This window comes from Olea europaea, chromosome 16 (genome assembly GCF_002742605.1).
Source record: "Olea europaea var. sylvestris chromosome 16, O_europaea_v1, whole genome shotgun sequence".
Taxonomy (NCBI): domain Eukaryota; kingdom Viridiplantae; phylum Streptophyta; class Magnoliopsida; order Lamiales; family Oleaceae; genus Olea; species Olea europaea.
The window spans coordinates 11385932-11405600 of record NC_036252.1 but is presented as its reverse complement, the minus strand read 5'-3'; the positions used below and the strand labels follow the sequence as shown (position 1 = coordinate 11405600).

Here is a 19669-nt window from a genome sequence, read left to right as displayed (position 1 = left end):
TTGTTAATTGATTTTTTGACATTTAGAGGTAAAGTGAGTCCTACCTGTAAGAGAATAATTCAAAAATGACGGTTGAAATAGTGAAATAACGATTAAAAAATTAATTTTAATTGAATTTTAAGCTGTACCAAACATGCTCTAACAATTAGTCTACTTTGATCACCTAAGGTGTGCGTCCTTTATGAGTAATTATACCTTTTTCACTCTAATGAAAAAAGCATCAATAGTTTTGAATATGTATAATTTTGATAATTATGTTTTTGTTGAAAAGTTGAAAAATATGTTTGATGTTCCAATAAAATTTTCAAGGTTTTAAAATTTTTTATGTATTTTTTGATCTACAATAATTTAGATAAATTTAAAAATAAAAAAGATGCCTTATACGCCTAGGCTCTTAAAATTTGAGATTTGACCTTCACGCTTTGTCACTCCTTATACATTTTAAAACCTTGCTAAACAACTGATTCAGAGAATCAAACCTAGAGATTGGCAAATTTTTTGTAAGAAATCGATCTTTAATTAATGACTCTTATCTCCAACATATACATGTGATCACACTTTTACCACTTGTTATTCTTATAATCTCAACCTTTCCTTAATTGAAACAAATACTCTATTAGGTAGACACAAAAAGATTATACTGCACTTAAACTAAAGAAACGTTACCTTTGTACTCATTAGATATAAATTTTCTTTTATTTTTCAAAAGGGCAAAATTATATCAATATTGCTATTCTAACATCTTGAATGATGGAATGCCACATAGTGGAATTTCATTGGATGGTTTAAAAATAGTTAACAATGTCATCCAATCATTTTTATACACATCTTCTGTCAACAAATATGTCAAATTTACCTAACAACAAAGTTTAATTCGAATTATATTCTCTAGTATCTCCATCCATGCTACTATCGGCAAAGAAATAGAAAACTCTTCTTTGTTAACTCGGCATATCAACTTGCACGATCTCTTAAACACTACAAGGAAACAATAATCAGTCTGAGGACAAATTAACTCAAAGGTAGTGTGTCCAACGATCACACGGGAAGGGAGATTTCTCATTACTTCCATTTCTCTCTTTTCAATTTTCAACCCCATAATCTTCCATAAAATAATATTACATATAAATTAAAAACTTTTCCTTTTTTTTTTCCCAACCACTCATTTTTCAAAAAACACTATTCCACAAATTTTTCATTTCCAAAAAATGGGAGTCAAACGGGGGCTTAGGGTTATTCCTACGATACACACATGACAAGCACTCTCCCCGAGCTTTTAGGACAGAAACAAGCAGCCCTCATACAATAGTCGTAGCTCATATCGGGGGTCTAACAAATATTATGCAAAATATGCAATTATTTTCGTTATAGGTCATTCGATGAATTTCTCAAACTAATCGCCAAGAAATATATTTAATCTTTCTCGTAGAGAATACTAATATTTTCTTTTTGTGACAAAAAAATGATGTCATAAATTTACAAACCAGACGATAATTTCAACACTCCACCAATACATTAAAAAATACAACTAACATAAAGATATTTAAAAAAAAAAAAAATCTAATCTAAAGATAATTGGTTACAGAAGTCATAAAATTGTCTATTCTTAGCTTGAATTTTTAACAACCGCGTGCTAAGGCGTGACACACAACTTTCTAAACTTTAATCCCTTTTTACATTGATTAAAAAAAAAAAAAAAAAAGGAAGAAGAAAAAAAAAAAAAGATGTAAAACTTAAAAATATGGAAAATTGAATTTAGCTGAAAATTAATATTATGAATTAACATTACATATTAAGAGCTTGTTTGGTACATATTTTAATCAAATTAAAATCAATTTTTGACCGTTATTTCACTATTTCAATCTTCATTTTTGAATTTTTCTCTTACAGGTATGACTCATTTTATCTCTAACGGTCAAAAAATCAATTATCAAAATTCCTACCAAATAAGCATTAAATTACACAAAATACTTTAGAACTCTATTAGCTCTTCGATTAAGTGAAAAAGACATCGAAACACTCAATCTCACAAAATTAGGTTTTGAAATTCTAATAAACAATTTTACAGATCGAAACCCAATTCTTCCAATTTTTTGCAAGAAATCCATATCGTGTTACTTCATATGTTTGGCAGATAGAGAAAAATAATCTCTTCAAATCCACAAAGCTATCCAGCCAAGCTACCATGGTACTCTACCTTGTTAGAATCTCAAGCCTAATCCTCAACTCGATAAGTATATATTTTACACTTATTCAGTGTCTTGAATTTACATAATTGTAAGTTTGTAAGCTTGATTCTTATTATTTTGTGTTTATTTTGTTTGTTTTATGTTACAAATTTATATGAGGAAGAATAATGCTATCTAACATTAGTGGTCGAGAAATGGATCGAGAAGATGAATGAGGAAAAAGAAAAAAAAAAGAGAAAATTATAATATCTTTATATATATATAAATTTTAAATGATTTGAAAAAAAAAAATTCAAACCAAACCAATTTTTTTGAGATCAAACCTTGATTTTAGCGATAATATTTTTCAGACAAGTGAAAAATAATGTTTGAGATATAAACACATCACTTAATTCAAAATTTATACACATAAATGTTACGATATATAATAATATATTTGTCTTTATAAAAATTTAGACCAATAAATTGATATAAGGTCTAACTACGTAATTTATGCTTACATATTCAATCACTTTGAAATCGATAAGAATGATAAGAAAATTATCATAAGTGATTATTTCACAGAAGAATCAATAGACAACGGGCTATCAAGTTAATTTGTCGAAGCACAAATTGGACTAATAAATTATATATCTCAAGTAAAACAAGTATCATTTTTTTATAAATGGAGAGAGCGGTTTGATTTGGTTTCAAGCGATTTTCAACTATTAAAATTTTAAAACCATTTTCAAATAATTTTGATTGATTTTAAATCGAAATATTGATTAGTTCACGTGAACCTAAATAAAAAATTTTAAATTGTAATTTCAATTCGATTTGATGGGTTGCCAAATTTTTTCTTCACCCTTAAGAATTAGAATTTTGCTAAGTGTACATTCTATTGTCTACACCTTTTTTGATATAGTGTGAAAATTCAAAAAGCGTCGGACAGAAACGTGAATTTATTAAAAAATAAAACCACTTAATCAGGTTTAAAAACAGAAAGTGAAGAGACATATTGATGTGTAAGAAAATGACTGAGTGTTTTTGTTTCAATTTTTTAAACTATCTAATCATACATCGACACGTGTCTCATTTGTATTTGAACATAGATTTAAGTCTAAATATGATTGTCCAATCATGTGCTAACACGTGGCACAATGTAAAAAAATTGTAAAACAAGATGTTCATAGCTCGAAACAACAATCATTATAAATTTTTTATTTTTTATAAGAAAAGAATGAAACAGTGGATTCCACGCCTCGAAAAAGCGCGTAGGATAATAGCGTATACAATGAACAGCCTATTGGGTTAAAAAACAAAAGCCACATATTAAGGAAGGGCTTGAAACCAGAACTCCTCAACTACCAGCGGATAGAGAGAAATAGATAGGTGCCAGCCGCTTCTAACAACAGTATATACGCATGGCAGTTGTGTCCACGTCACTCACGGGTGCCGGATCTCAACTCTCCGGCCACTTTTCCGGCCTGCGCAAGTCTTTTCTCAAGCTCGACAACTCCAACTCCAATTCAACTCAGTCTTTCTTTCAGAATGTGGATTCTCACCTCCGCCTTTCGTCTTCTCGGAAAGGATGCCGCGCCGTCGTCACTATGGCTGGCTCCGGAAAGGTTATTTTAAGTTTCATGGCTATGGTTTCAATTTGTAGTTAGTTACTTTCAGATCTAGTGTTTAGAAATAATGAACTGAACTACTGTTTTTGGTCATACATTTGTCAGTTTGATACTATTATGTAATCATTAGGATAATCCAGCTCGGTTTTGTGAATGTATTAATGTTTTTGTGACGTCGATTATTTCTTCAGTGTCTATGTTGTTTCAATACTTCTGTGAATGTACTTCTCCGAAAAGCCCGTTCTTTATGAGATATTATGGTTTTTTTTTTTTTTTTTTTTTTTTTTTTTTTTTTTTTTTTTTTTTTTTTTTTCTGTTTTTTCTCAGTTTTCAAGCTTAATGCATTATGGACTTCATCTATTCGAAATCTAATCTTCCTTCCCTTTTGCTTGCAGTTCTTCGTTGGTGGAAACTGGAAGTGTGTAAGTATAATCTTTTTTTTTTGTCATTAATATATTTTGTTATCTCCATTTCAATTCAGTTTATAAAAGTTTTGTGTTAGTGTGAATTGTTGTTTCTTTATCAAATCTTCCAGTTGAACCACTTCAATGTCCTAGCTATTTTTAGGATCAGTCATAACATTTTTAATTGGGGCTGTAAATGGAATTAGTTGATAATCGCTTAAGTTTTTGAATAAAATTGTTGTCCTTATTGTGTGATACCAACAGAAGACAAAGAGTTGTGATTTGTAACATTGAAGGAAAGATGTGAAGACTAGAGGAATAGAAATGGCGAATTATGGATATAAGGCGTGGATAACATGAACAAGCAACCAATAACATAATCCTTCATAATTCAAAGATAGATTCTTAAAAAGTTGAAATTATGTCCAATGAAATGTGAAAGTAGCGAGTTCTGTCAAGAAGAACTGGAAAATTTTGTGCATTAGGAAACGATTGCAGTTCACTTCTACAGCCTTCAAAAGAATATCTTAAGTCCATTAAAGGTGAAAATTTGTTTGAATTTCTTGCTATTCTAGGCATACAATCATTGTTTCATCATTCTTTAGACTTGTAGAAATGATCCTTTTTTCTCTTCTATCTCTTCTGCATGTATAACATATTTAATAATTTGAATGCTGTTGAATAATTTATTTATTTATTATTATTATTATTTTTTTTTGGTATCTTTATTTGACTAGTTTTTTTGTATTTTACTTAGAATGGAACAAAAGATTCGATAAGCAAGCTTGTCTCTGACTTGAACAGTGCAACATTGGAGTCTGATGTTGGTGAGCTTCAACCACCTGTTAATGTTTCATATCATCTCTACTGAATAAAGAGAAGGCGCTTTATGTTCTTTATAGCTGAGAAACGGGAGCAGTTGTTCAACTTTATCCCATTTCTCATAATTCCGTCTAGTTTAGCCTTCATGTAGTTTTGAACAATACACAGATATCTAGCTGTTTTGAGCTTCTGCATTCAGAATATGAAGCCTCTTCCTATTTTACAACGTAGGATGTTGAACATCAAGACTTATAGACTTGAATTAATTTTTTATTTTGATGTTCTTGATACCAGTTGCATAATTTATAGAGAAAATATCAGGAACTTTATTACATTTGAAACAGTAGATTCTCTGTCACATTGAAGACTTTAAAGCAGTATATGATTTCTGTATTACCAGTGAGCAAGTGTATGATCTCTATTGTAGCAAAGGACATCTATTGGAGAATTATATAAATGATGCATATAGATTTATCAGTTTGTAAAATATGTAGTGACATGTTATCTGTTTGCCATTGTACTGAAGTGTATTGATGAGCAAGAGACAAGGGGAAGGTGAGCAAGTCTTCCTTTTTGAGCTTGTTTATCCCTTAATCTTCACCTTCCACTTTGTCTGGTGTATCAAACATGCCATATTGGAATTTGGAATTTTCTCTTGCATCTGATATTATCTAGTTTTCTTGTTTACTTATACACAAAGTATTTGGATCTCAGTTTGTCCCTTGACCTTTGCAGATGTTGTTGTGTCACCTCCTTTTGTTTACCTCGATCAAGTAAAGAACTCACTAACTGAGCGAATAGAGATAGCTGCGCAGAATTGTTGGACGGGAAAAGGTGGTGCTTTTACTGGAGAAATCAGGTGAGTTTCCTTCTATATAAGCTTAGAAGACCAGTGATATGCTACTCCTGTATTCCAAGAATCAGGTGCTATTTTGTTTGGGACAAGAAATAACTGAATCAATAAATTTTCTTTATTGTGCTTGTTAATGCCACAACGGTGTTGCCTGACCTTGTCTCTAAATTGTATTGCTCCTGTTGAAATATATCTAGAGTCAAACTACATTTGTTTGGGATATGTGCGACGCATATGGCATGGGGGACAGTAAGAAGTAAAAAAAATCAAATTTTCTTCAATATTCTGATAGCATAATGCGTGAATATGCGAGCCTAATTCAGGATATATATGCCTAGTGTGGGGGCATTTGGTTGTAGTACTGATGTTTGGTGGGATATGTACTGGATGGTATTTGAAGTAGATGTAGTTTCAAATACAGGTATTTTTTATTGGCCATGGATGAGTTGCCTAGTCAGTTCTTCACCTTTTGAATATTCAACTTATTGATCATTTTCTAAATAAATATGAATAGATTGAGCTGTAAGAACTGATTCCTTGGCTGATGGGACTTCTTGTTATGATTAAGATTTCATGCGGTGGAAATGTTTAGTTGTCAGTAGTGTTTAAGATATTATTCAAGTACAAATGCTCTTTCATGGCTATGGCTATGAGACTAGTGCAATTAGGTAATCGACCAAGTAATCTACATGCACGATAAAAGCGTTGTATTGTATATTTTTGAGTTGTTACATTTTGTTCAATACAAATGTGTTAATATCATGGATTCAATGAATTTTGTTTCATGTAATAAGCAAATTTAGGCTTCTTTGTGTAGTGTGGAACAATTAAAAGATCTTGGATGCAAGTGGGTTGTTCTTGGGCACTCTGAACGGAGACATATTATTGGAGAAAATGACGAGGTAAGAGCAAAGAAGGATCTTTATAATGTTTCCATTGAAAGAGCTATATCTGATTGGATAACTAGTCGTCTCTGATTTATGAAACCACTATGATGTGCAGTTCATTGGAAAGAAGGCTGCATATGCCTTGAGCCAGAATCTTGGAGTAATAGCCTGCATTGGAGAGCTGTTAGAAGAAAGGGAAGCAGGAAAAACTTTCGATGTCTGTTTTCGGCAAATGAAGGCTTTTGCAGGCAAGTATAGCTCCTATCTTTCTCTGAATTAACTCTGTATCTTTGAGATGTCCTCTTCTTGCCCTGGATCAATCTGTAATCCTTTTAAGAAATCATTCACTGATTTTTTCACTGTATTTTACACTCTTATGATGTGCAGATGCTGTGCCAAGTTGGGATAACATTGTTGTGGCATATGAGCCAGTATGGGCCATTGGAACTGGTAAAGTGGCCACACCTGAGCAGGCTCAGGAAGTGCATGTTGCTGTTCGTGATTGGCTTAGTAAGAATGTTTCTGCAGAAGTTGCATCTAAAACACGTATTATTTATGGAGGTAGGAAATTCTTAGCTTAAACTTCGAAATTTAGTGAAAAACTATCTATTATATCGCAAGCTTTTCTCACTTTTCTCATTTTCATAATATGAATACCATGAAATTGCTTATTTTTCCCACTCAATCACACTTATTATTATTTCCAAGAAGCTATTATCAACTCAATCGTAAATTAACTAGTAAATATAGTTAGCGCTGGCTGCCAATTTACTTATATTTTCTGAATGTTTTGAAATTTTCTCCACAGGTTCGGTCAATGGCGGTAACTGCGCAGAGCTTGCTAAAAAAGAAGATATTGATGGATTTCTCGTGGGCGGTGCTTCCCTGAAGGTATTGCCATGCTATTCATATGGTCTATGTCAGCTTACAATCTGTGAAATGGACACGCACCTCCGCTTTATTTCTTCCCTTTTTTCATTTCTCTTGCCTTGTGTCTGAATAAATTTCTAAAACATGCTCGTGAATACAACCAGTGAAAGGGGAGAGCTCTCTGTGCTTTCCATTTCACCAAAATTCACAGTAAGCAATGTCCCCCGTACTTGCATAAACTGTTCCTTGTCTTGATGACAACATATAAAAATGTTTAAGAAGCAATATTTCATGATTGCATTTAAGAAGTACAGATTTGGATACGTAATTCGAATACAATATGATATGAGTATACCGATACTACTTTTTCTTTTTTTCTTTTTTTCAAAAATTAGGATACGCGGATACGTATCAAAGCACGTCGGAGAGTATCCAAGCTTGGATACGTTTTGGATATGTGTAATCAGTTTACAAGTATCCGTGCTTCTTAGGTTGCACTGACTTCACTATTAGATGCTTCTGTATGAAGCTGATCACACATGCATCTTTGAAAGATCTTTTGTCTTCGCCTTTCCACTAGCACCCATAGAGGAGCAGGACTAGGTCGAGAATGGTGGCGTCATGAATTTTATTTTACTAAGTTGATGGCGTTGATTTATAACACGTAGATAATGAGTGATAAGATCTCTGTTAAGTACAGATAAAAATGGTTGCTGGGTGAGCACATGCACTATGAACAAGTTGTAGAAAGTGGGATGCAAGTGATTTTGTTTGTTGCTTGTGTAATTCTAGATACCTGGATCCTGCATGTCCTGGGAATTCCCAGTATGCCAGGCTATTACCTTATGTTTCGGATCAAGGAAAAATGTTGTGCGAGGCCCACTTAGTTTTAGGGGTGCCAGGCCGAAAAAAGAACCATGTCGTTACCCAGCATGGTCCGCCCAAAAGGCAAAACTGGGGTGTGCCAGTCCAGCCCCGTTGCAACCCGAGTCAGGGGTTTGAAGCTTCTCATTTTTCTTATGACAGCAAACTTGAGATTGATCTTCAATTTTTTGTTGCAGGGCGCCGAGTTTGTGACCATTGTTAATTCTGTGACTTCCAAGAAGGTTGCTGCATGATTATTTCACAAAATGGCTCAGAGTACCTAGCAATACAACACAACTAACATTGTGAGCCTTTTCTATTTCGGGGTATTTTGATTACCCCCATCTCATCAATAATTATGCGAAGAAGGCATTTTTCATTTTGCTTGGCATAACTAATAATGTGTAATGTAACACTAGAGTTTTATGTTACATGACGTTTTTATATTATAGTTTAATAATTACCAATTTCGAAATTTTGAAGTGAATTTGTGATTGTTCGTCCCAAAAATTGATATTATTTCTCCATATTTCAGTTCATCTTGAAATTCAATTGGTTTATAATGGAATGAAGCACGGATGGATACACAACTTGTCTCTGTATACATTATTGTGCAAATCATAGCTGTTGGGACTGTGATTAATACATGAGTGAATAATAATTTTGTTCATTCGATCCTCTGCTATGAGAAAAGAATTGAATTATTGTGGTTATTTTTATGCTGGCAAATGTCACATTATTGTATTACTGTAAAATGATTTTTATTTCCGTTAACCATTACTGTCATGCATCGTTATTAGAATTGGATTGAACCGATTGATCTGGCTTGGGAACTGACAGATCGAACAATAATCCGGTCCATTGGCAAATGAATTGATCAAAAACCATTCAGACCGTGCTTACTGGTATGGTGAAAAATGTCGGTACCGATCATGACTAATTTGGTCGATGATTTATATAGGTTGACAATCGAATCGGGTCTAATAATTATGCTAGCATTCCTATTTAGTTTATGATTGAATGGAACTTGGCAAAGGGAAGTTAGAATTTGCAATATTAAAACATTAGTAATGGAGATACCTCTATATTTAGCTTTTGCAAATTGAGCCACATCCTGTGTAACAATCATATATCCTTCCCTTGTACATCATCCTTATCATCTATCTATATGTAGAGGCCTCCCATATTGGCTTGTGGTGTTTGGTTAAAATAAAAAATGAAAAATAAAAAATCTGACAAACACTAAAAATTGTTTGTACTCCTAACATTGCTTACTGGAATTGATTCGTGTCATATGATTGGAGGAGAAAGACAAACGATGAAATTAGCATTGTAAGAACCTAAAAGAATATGCTTCTTTGATAACTATGAAGAACTCTAAATACTGTACTTGCTTACATTGTTGACATATTTAGCCCATCTTTGACCCCATTTTCTAACATTCATTTCCAACCATACATTTTATAAGATTCATAATTTTATTTAACTTTTCGATCACACATTTCATTCACTTTTATCCAAATCTACTAAAAATCTAATTTTTAACTAAATTGGACAATGAAAACTTCTTGGGTAATTTATTTTATTGAGTTTAAAAAGTTTATTTATAGGTAAATGAGTATATGTTAAAATAATGTAATCTAAAAAAAAAAAAAAATTAAGTTTCTTTCTGCTTTTTGGGAAATATGAGTAGAAGCAATAATAAGAATATTTCAAGTCGAGGAATATAGGGTGTTTACGAGATTGATTTAGAGCTGCCATTTAAACTCGTTTTTTAATAAATTTTGGCTTGTCCACAAATATAGCACATAATTTCTTAGATCTATTTGAATTACTCTTTGAAGTTTTTTAATATTTCTATCTACTAATCGTGTATTGTACGTTCTTCTGAAATAACTTATAACTGTCGTAAAAGAAACATTTGGCACTAATTGTTGGGAGGATTTGAGAAGTTTCAAACGAATTAAAGAAAATAAAATTTAGGATAGAAATTTAAGAGAAGAAAGTTGTACTCTTAAAACTCAACTTTTATGATTCAAAATTTTCGTGATAATAATGAAATACTAAAAGTGAGCAACCTTTTTATACTATATTTGGTGCATAGAATTAATTGTTAATACATGAATTCAATTACCAAGAAAATTCGTAGATACATAAATAAATTCAAATAACTTTAGATTCATGTAGATCAAGATTCATTCAATTCAATTTAATTTAGTATAATTGTTAATTAATTGAGAATTAATAGTATGAAATTCATACAGACTATGATTTCTTAATATTTATTGCATATTGAAAAACGAAAAGTAAGATATTATTAAAATAATTAAATTGTAGTAGAGTTAAAATCCTCCAAAAACTCCAATGTGATATATATATTTAGCCATTGTTTGGTCTCAATAATTTTAAAATACATTTTTCTATTTTTCTATTTTTTATTACACATTGTTTAATAAAATAATATTACACGGAATTCAATTTTTTTTAATAATTCTAATTGAACTTTCGTTTATATATTTCTATTAGGAATTATCACACATTTTTTATCATATCACTATTCTAAAATATATCTTTGTAAAGGGAGAAAAAGAAAAGAAAAGAAAGCGGTCAAACATGCTCATTTGCTGTAAAAATGGTTTACGGCATCGATGAATTGATTAGAAGAAAGGGCGGCAGAAAATGATAGCTGCCAAAAATCAACCCTCTCGCACCATGCAAAAGGCGACGTCTGTACGTTTATACCAATCTCCATCTGTACTGTACGTTTACAAATCTGACACAAAATTCTTGTCGCAATCGCGATGCATTTTTCATCCACACGTCATTTCCCCAAATTTTACACTCCAATAATTCACTGTTTCATACCCAATTTTCATCCATCATAGTTCATTTAGCAGTCTCTCTCCTTGATCACGATTCGTTCTCTATCCGTGAATATTGTTTTACAGCTTTGAGCCCGATCCATATATATACACACGTGTGTGCATATATAGTTAAGTTGACACAATTCATTGAATGACGAGGCTCACTCGTTGTACGGACTAGTCCTTGATGTGTTGCAGGTGTCTCTATTTGTGGGTTACACACCAGTTGATTTCTCATCCCACATAGGAAATATCACAAGATTGACAAGAATGAAGATATTTTTGAAAATGTTTGTTTTTGATCCCATTTACGAAATATTAATAAAGTATTTGAACTCTGCTCTCGGTGATCCCTGTCCGTTTCATTTGGGTAAGTGAATTAATATGGGTTAATTGATGACTTTTATTGCTATTTTTTGAATCTTGAAAATAATTAATCTCCTCTCCGTGAGAAATGTTTTGCAGCTTTGAGTTGAGTCTACTCCCACCTATATATATACACGTGTACGTATATTTAGTGTTGATGTGACTAACCTGTGCAGGTGTCTCCATCGACCAGTCAGTCACTGGTTGATTTCTTTTGATCCCACATAGAAAATATCAATTTAGAATTGACGTCTTATAAATTTGCACTCTCTCTTTCATTTGTTTGTTCATACTCGGATCTACAGCTTCTGTAAGTGGATTACTATGGGTTAGTTTATGATTATTTTTTTTAAAGAAAAATTCGTAAACGTCTTATTCCTTGCTCCTCTTGGTCTTATGAGAATTATGGGCTTATGGGGTGTCTATTCCTTGGTTCAATTGAATAATCTTGAAACATTTAGATTCAGATTCTAAGGATTCTTGATTTTTTATTTTATTTTTTATTTTTTTTCTCTGGTGGCAATGTGAATTTGGTATATGGACAGTGATGGATGTTGATCTGTTCTTACTCTTGACAATTGTTCATTGTGTGATTTTGCAACTTGGCGTAAATTGTAATGTGAATTCACGTTTACAGCAATATTTTGTTTGTATTTTTGCAGATTATTGAGCCCCTAATTCTGCATTCAATCATTTCCTTTTATTGAAGACCGAGTATTGGAAGAATGTCTCTGCTTGCAGTGGACGTGTCTCAAAATGGTAGCATAAAAAACGTGGATTCTTCGAGGAGTGTCGTTGAAATGGAAGAATTTGATTTCTCGAGGCTGCCTGATCGTCTTCGAACTTTGAATATGGAAAGACAGCGATCTTTCGATGAAAGGTCCCTTGCCGAGATTCCAATTGGGTTGTCTCCACATCCCCCTTCTAGAGCTGATAACTTCAATCGAGTTCTCGACCATTTAGATAGTATATTTTCGCCCGGTAGAAGATCCGGGTTCAATACTCCTAGTTCGAACTTTGTTTATGAGCCACACCCTATGACTGCAGAGGCTTGGGAAACTTTGAGGCGTTCTTTGGTGTACTTTCGTGGTCGGCCTGTTGGGACAATTGCTGCTTTGGATAGCTCTGAAGAAAAACTCAACTATGATCAGGTGAACGCCCGTGTATTCCATGTCGGGCACATTTTCTTATTTCCATTATGATGTGCATTGTTGCGTCTCTTCTAGTTAGCGATGGATGACTAAAATTTGTAGTTCGACTTTGCTTAATGTAGTCTTGTCACTTCATTTTTTCATATTCTTGAAATGTTATATTGAGAGTATAGAGAAAAACTAGTACTTAAGCCGCTGTTTGATGGCATTATTTTTGAAAAAAAATAAAAAATGATGGTTTGAATGGTGGTTTTTTTTTTATTTTTTTTATTTTTTGCAGAATGTGTGATTAAAAAGTAGAGAAAAGTTTTGGATTTACACTGAGTCGAGAAAAGTTTTGGATTTACCAGTGTGAATGTAAGATTACAAATGAGAATGAGAATTAAAGAGTTTTATTTTAAAGAAAGAGAGACCGGGATTAGACTTTCTGACATTTTATGTTGAATGCTTAGTGGATCTGGCAACTGGTAGTCAGCTGTACACAAATTGATACTTGTGGTTTTTGGAGAACATAGTTAGGTTCACCACTTGGTGTAGAGGCAAACTTGGAGATTTTAGTTTTATTTTACAAACTATATTTTCATGAATGGCAGTTTCGTAAGAAGAATATTTTTCCAAACTATGAAATTTGATTCCAAGAAATAAAATATTAATTATTTTTGTCCCAGAGGGGGAAGGGAAACTTCATTTGGTTACTGATCTTGTGAAGCTTTTGGCATTGTCTCTAAATTAAAATCATGAATAAGGTGAGAAACTATTAAACTCTTTGTAGGTGTTCGTCAGGGACTTTGTTCCAAGTGCACTGGCTTTTCTGATGAATGGGGAACCTGAAATTGTAAAAAACTTTATCCTCAAGACTCTTCGACTTCAATCATGGGAGAAAAAGATTGACCGATTCCAACTGGGAGAGGGTGTGATGCCTGCGAGTTTCAAAGTCTTACATGATCCTGCAAGGAATACTGAAACATTGATTGCAGATTTTGGCGAGAGTGCAATTGGGAGAGTGGCTCCTGTAGATTCAGGCTTTTGGTGGATCATACTACTTCGGGCATACACGAAGTCTACTGGTGACTCGTCTTTGGCTGAGATGCACGAATGCCAAAAGGGTATGCGCCTGATACTCAGTTTATGCCTTTCAGAAGGATTTGACACATTCCCAACACTTCTTTGTGCTGATGGATGCTGTATGATTGATCGTAGAATGGTGAGTTTCTCAGGGTCAATACTAAATCTTTCTATCTGAAAATCGTTATTATGATTGTGTTGAAAAACTGATATAGGACCTGGTATTTAATTGTGCTTTACGTAGAGGAATCCATACAGAATATATCTTTTAAGTTTCCTGAACTGATCTTCAGTTGTTTTACATAATCCCCTGAGAGTTATGTCTACCATGGAAACCTATTATGTTGCCATTTTTTGTTTGGAACCGCACCTGATGTGTCCCCTTACGTGTTTGCAGCATGTTTTCATTCCAGTTTCTTACTGCATATCTTACAACTGATTTACATTCTCAGGGTGTTTATGGGTACCCGATTGAGATACAAGCACTCTTCTTCATGGCTCTAAGATGCGCCTTGGTTTTACTCAAGCAAGATACTCAAGGAAAGGAGTTTATAGAACGAATTATCAAGCGTCTACATGCGTTGAGCTACCATATGAGAAATTACTTTTGGCTGGATTTGAAGCAGCTTAATGATATATATAGATATAAAACAGAGGAGTATTCTCACACAGCAGTCAACAAGTTCAATGTCATGCCCGATTCTCTGCCCGAATGGGTTTTTGATTTTATGCCAATCCACGGAGGCTATTTCATTGGAAATGTCGGCCCTTCAAAAATGGATTTCCGTTGGTTTTGCTTGGGCAATTGCATTGCGATACTTTCATCCTTAGCAACACCTGAACAAGCAACGGCCATTATGGATCTTATTGAATCGCGTTGGGAGGAGTTGGTTGGAGACATGCCTCTAAAAGTTTGTTATCCAGCCATAGAGAACCATGAATGGCGGATTGTAACGGGATGTGATCCAAAAAATACTAGATGGAGCTATCACAATGGAGGATCGTGGCCAGGTAATCTTTTTACCCTTTCAAATCCTTTCGATGAAAATTTGATGAGATTTAACTGATAGTGATGGTGTACTTTTGAAGTGAACTAGCCAGCAGAATGTAACAAGGGAAAACTACTGGACCTCTTTTTAGGGAGAGGATAAATAAGTGGCAACATAACAATTGAAATTGTTTTCTTTTAGTTGTTTCTATTTCTGTATTTTTTTGAAAAATTCATTGATATTAAACCGTACAACCCGCATAACTGATTGCTGAAGGTTTTTGTGTCAGTTCTGCTTACATTGAATGAAAAGGTCATCTCTATATAAGGTTCTCAATAACATTTGAAGATTGATACATTTCTGATACAGTTTTTACTAAGCAAACTTTATTTACTACATATTTTGAGGTTTTTCAAATGGTTCTTGGAATAGTTTCAATCTTTTTCTTCTACTGTATTAATCTCCTCCTGGTATTTATTTTGATTTTGGTGGGTGCAGTGCTTCTATGGCTTCTCACAGCAGCGTGTATCAAGACAGGGCGCCCCCAGATTGCCAGACGAGCCATTGAACTTGCTGAAGCCAGGCTGTCAAAAGATGGCTGGCCAGAATACTATGACGGAAAACTTGGTCGTTATATTGGGAAGCAGGCTCGGAGATACCAAACATGGTCAATTTCTGGCTATTTGGTTGCCAAAATGATGCTCGAAGACCCTTCACATTTGGGTATGGTCGCACACGAGGAAGACAAACAGCTGAAACCCGTCTTGAAGAGATCATCCTCATGGACCTTCTGATTGTAAATTTCCAATCTTCTATTTGTCCAGAATACATTGTTTATATTTTGCAAGAGGAACAGAAATGAGACTGTAGTTTTAGTCTTTCAAGCAGGAGCTTTGAAAGCAAGTTTTAGCGTGCAAGATGTTCGCGAAATATTTCTTTCGATTTAAATTACCGCAAGTGTACAAGTCGTGACAAGTAATAAAATGGACTTTAGAAGTCCGAGTATCGTCCCACAGAGAAAGAGTAGTTCAATTTTACTTATTTTAGCCTTAACCGAAACTAATTGAGTTAAAATGCATTTTGGAATCAAAAGTCCTAATTTTGGGAGAAATCCCTAAATTGAAAAAACCTAATTTCAATTCAAACCCTAATTTGGGGGAAATCCCCAAATTGAAAAACCTTAATTTCAAATCAAACCCTAATTACTTAAATTCACTTAACTAATGACTCAATTATGAAATGTTATGAAAAATAAATGAAATGTATTGTCAATTTATGAAAATCTATGTAAAACGAATGTCCTAGGATCACGAATCCCCAAATAATTACTAATTTAACCCTAATTTCACAATTTTAATAATTCAATAAGAATTTGATAAATCAATGCTCCTAAATCTATTTGATACTCTCTATTGAGATGTATTGAACCTATTCTCATAAATCATCAGCCTATATCTCTATGACGGATACAATTATACAAGAACGCATATAATCTTTTTGTGAGCAATTAAAGATTTACATAGGGGTATATTTCTATCCCCTATCGGACCCTATGATGAATTATATATGTCGAGTTTAATTTAATTTTCTCAAATTCAGAATTAAACCACCAAGTTCACACAAATCAAGTGCACATTAATTGTGGAAATAAATAAACCAATATAATCCATTCAAATATCCCATCGAACTAATAATTCAAAATCATGAAATAGCAAGTTTAATAATAATTACATGGTTCATCGATCACCTAGTTGCAAAAATCTAGCCTATCATGATAAAAATAACGAAATCTAACAAAGTATGAATAAAATACATCACCGGATTATCAAAACTTGAATAAATCTTCTAATCTTGCATCAATTCTTGTTCTTGCTTTCAAATCCACTCCAAGATGAACGTTTTTGCCTCCCAAGTCGTTCGTGCGGCTTCTGGATGTCTTGTTGCTATTTAAACCCGTCCAAATTAGATTATCAAAGGAGTTGCAATCATATAAGGAAACTGCGAAATTCGGGAGAAAATTATACCTATACGACCGCATAGGCTTAAGAAAAATAGAGTTTTTAATCCCTGGAGGTTCACTTGCGACCGCATAGGTTTTATACTATGCGACCGCATAGTAGAGCTAACTTCTAGTTTGAGTCATTTTGGTCCTTAAGTTTCATTCCTTCACTCCTTGACCTCCTCTTTTGTTCCTAGTTGCTCCAATGTTCCCTTATAACTTCCAATTGGTGCTTGGTTTGATCAATTGCTTGATGTGTTCATCGGGTCAACTTTCAGATAATTGCAATTTGGTCCCTGAATTTTCATTTTGCTCCAATTTGGTCCTTTTTCGGCTCTTTTCTCCTGAATTCCACTATTTCCATAGAATTTCCTACATTACATGAATTTGACAAAGTTAAGTAACAATTCAATCATTTTACTTGTATTTAAGTCATGTTTGTGATGTAAATAAGTGTGCAAAAACACACTTATCAAACCCCCCAAACTTGAACTATTGTTTGTCCTCAAACAAGATAGTGATATAATTCTGAACAAACATGACTTAACACCTTGCCTTGGCTCAGGATTGGACTAAGTAATTGATTTTATGAAAATTTATCAGTGCAAGATGACATCAACCTTTACCTGTGAAGTGCATACTTGACGTGTGTGTGTGTGGATTCATGCTAACATATCAAGTTCATGATGAGTTTGAGTCCCGACCCCAAGTGGTCAAATGTCTCCTTACTCGCTCGAGAGATACACAACCCCCCAAACTTATTCTTTTCACTCAATTATCCCGGGGTTGTGTTTAAAAATTATGAGTTTACCTAGCTTTAGTTCTCACCCTCTCGTAATTCGGATTAGTTTCACTATCACAAGTTCACACGTCAACAAGTGAAGGCTCTCCTATTTTTGATTGCTTCGACACTCAAGACTAAACTAGGTTACTTGCCTCGCCTCAAAGGTATAGTTTCTTCCACCAATTGTCCAAGGGTTTTTCTTCTTGTTATTGTCTCCTTTTATTTTTCTCACTTTTCTCTGGATTTTTTTTTATATATATATATCATCTCTCATTTGCTTTCTATATAACCCATGTAACGAGTTTTAGGCCGGTGACTCCCAAACCAGTTGGTTTTAAGGCACCAGGTTTTAAACCCTTGCAGGCTTATTCACCCGAGTTATAAAGGTTCGATCAGATGACTTTTTATTAACTTCTTTACTTCTTACTTTCTATATGACCCATGTATCGAGCTTTAGGTCGGTGACTCCCAGATCAGTTGACCTTAGGGCACCAGATTTTGAAATATCCTTACAGGTTTACTTGCTCAAGTCATAAAGGTTGAAAAAGAAGTGTCTTATTCTCACAAATTAAGTTTATGCCCTTATTTTTTTAGACATCTGGTATCCAAAACCAACCCTCAATTTAAGACTTTCACCTACTCTTTATCTTATTGGTCTAGGCAATTCACACAATAATTCATGCATGGAGCCTCACTCATTTTAATGTTCTCCCATAATAGCTCAACTATCACCAAACTGTCTTAAGGTACTTTACGGGCTAATTCAATCGAGGGTTATAATTATCTTTCTACTTTATGCTCAAAACCCCAATCACTTACCTAACATGTAAAGCATGAATGATGTGCATAAAGAATGTCAAGTATTGCATCCACAAGTATTAGTTAGCCTAATTAACACCGACTTCAAAGTTTTGAAATGTACTAATCCAATAGTAACATCATAGCCGGCAAGGCGATTAAGCTCACACAAGCATACATAAGCATAATCAATATTCACTCACAAGCATGCCTCATACAACAATTAGTCAAAATAAATCTAGATTGTGGAAATGCAATTAGTTACATGCCGAATGTCTTAATCAAATTATGCTACCATCCCCCAAACTTATACAAGACATTGTCCACAATGCGAAAAATAAGTTTAGAAGGCAGAATTTAAGGAAAATGAATACAAATGAGGCAAACGATACTCCCCTGATCAAAACGGGGGCCGCGATGGGAAGCTAGATCCTGCAGTATCCTCAGCTGGAGGTGGAGGTAGGCGCGCCAAGATCTCTCTCATCAGTGTTGACTGCTGTATCATTTCATTATGGATTCCCTCAACACGTGTCTCCAAACGGCCCAAACGCTCCCAAGTTTCATTTACCCTCATCTGGATGCCATCCACCCTGCCCACATACACACCGAGTCGACCGTTCAAAGTGTCCATCTCCCTCCTAGCTGTCTGGGCATCCTGGCGAGCAGCACGTGACATATCAGTGGAAATGCGGATGTCACGGTGGGCTGTATGCATCTCAGTCGTCAAAGTCCCCATAGCCTACTGGAGACTCTGCACGTCTCGACTGGTCCCGGTGGTGGTGGTGAAAATCTGGCGCCACAACTGTGCATTTAACTCAGCCTGTGATGGAAGAGCTTGAGGCATCTCTTGCTCTGCTTGCTCGTGACCTTGCTCTTCCTACTGTCTGCGCCTTTCAATTTCTTACTTCTCCCAGTGCTTTAACCTGGCTCTGTCTTGGGCCTCCAAGGTACTTCGCTTTATGGTGGGGCTGGGTTTGGTAGCCACTTCCCCGGATACAATGTTTATACCAGCAGCTATGCAAATTCCAGAGATGAGGCTTGGAAAGATCATTGAGCTGTGTCTATCTTCCAAAGTACCCACATGATGTATCTGATCATAGCAAAGAGTGGCAAGATCAACCTTATTACCTCGCACCAAGTGATAAAGGAATCTA

The 19669-nt window shown here is 34.3% G+C and overlaps 2 protein-coding genes across 4 annotated transcripts; both read left to right on the top strand.

Annotated features, from left to right (window-relative positions):
• The first annotated feature begins 3497 nt into the window (after positions 1-3497).
• LOC111412094 (triosephosphate isomerase, chloroplastic-like) lies at positions 3498-8995 on the top strand. The gene is made up of 9 exons (XM_023042856.1): positions 3498-3796; positions 4195-4221; positions 4961-5030; positions 5761-5884; positions 6696-6780; positions 6881-7013; positions 7153-7326; positions 7574-7656; positions 8697-8995. The coding sequence occupies exons 1-9, from the start codon at positions 3593-3595 to the stop codon at positions 8751-8753; spliced, it is 957 nt and encodes a 318-aa protein (XP_022898624.1). The 5' UTR covers positions 3498-3592; the 3' UTR covers positions 8754-8995.
• Positions 8996-11271: 2276 nt separating this feature from the next.
• On the top strand, positions 11272-15885 carry LOC111412092 (probable alkaline/neutral invertase B). Of its 3 annotated transcripts, none has more exons than XM_023042855.1 (5): positions 11272-11733; positions 12392-12880; positions 13653-14084; positions 14398-14956; positions 15433-15885. In XM_023042855.1, the coding sequence occupies exons 2-5, from the start codon at positions 12455-12457 to the stop codon at positions 15726-15728; spliced, it is 1713 nt and encodes a 570-aa protein (XP_022898623.1). In that variant the 5' UTR covers positions 11272-11733; positions 12392-12454; the 3' UTR covers positions 15729-15885. The 3 variants fall into 3 exon arrangements, with proteins under 3 accessions (XP_022898623.1, XP_022898621.1, XP_022898622.1); XM_023042853.1 differs by lacking the exon at positions 11272-11733 and adding an exon at positions 11908-12039 and having other exon boundaries at positions 15433-15803; XM_023042854.1 differs by lacking the exon at positions 11272-11733 and adding an exon at positions 11908-12057 and having other exon boundaries at positions 15433-15803.
• The last annotated feature ends 3784 nt before the right edge of the window (positions 15886-19669 follow it).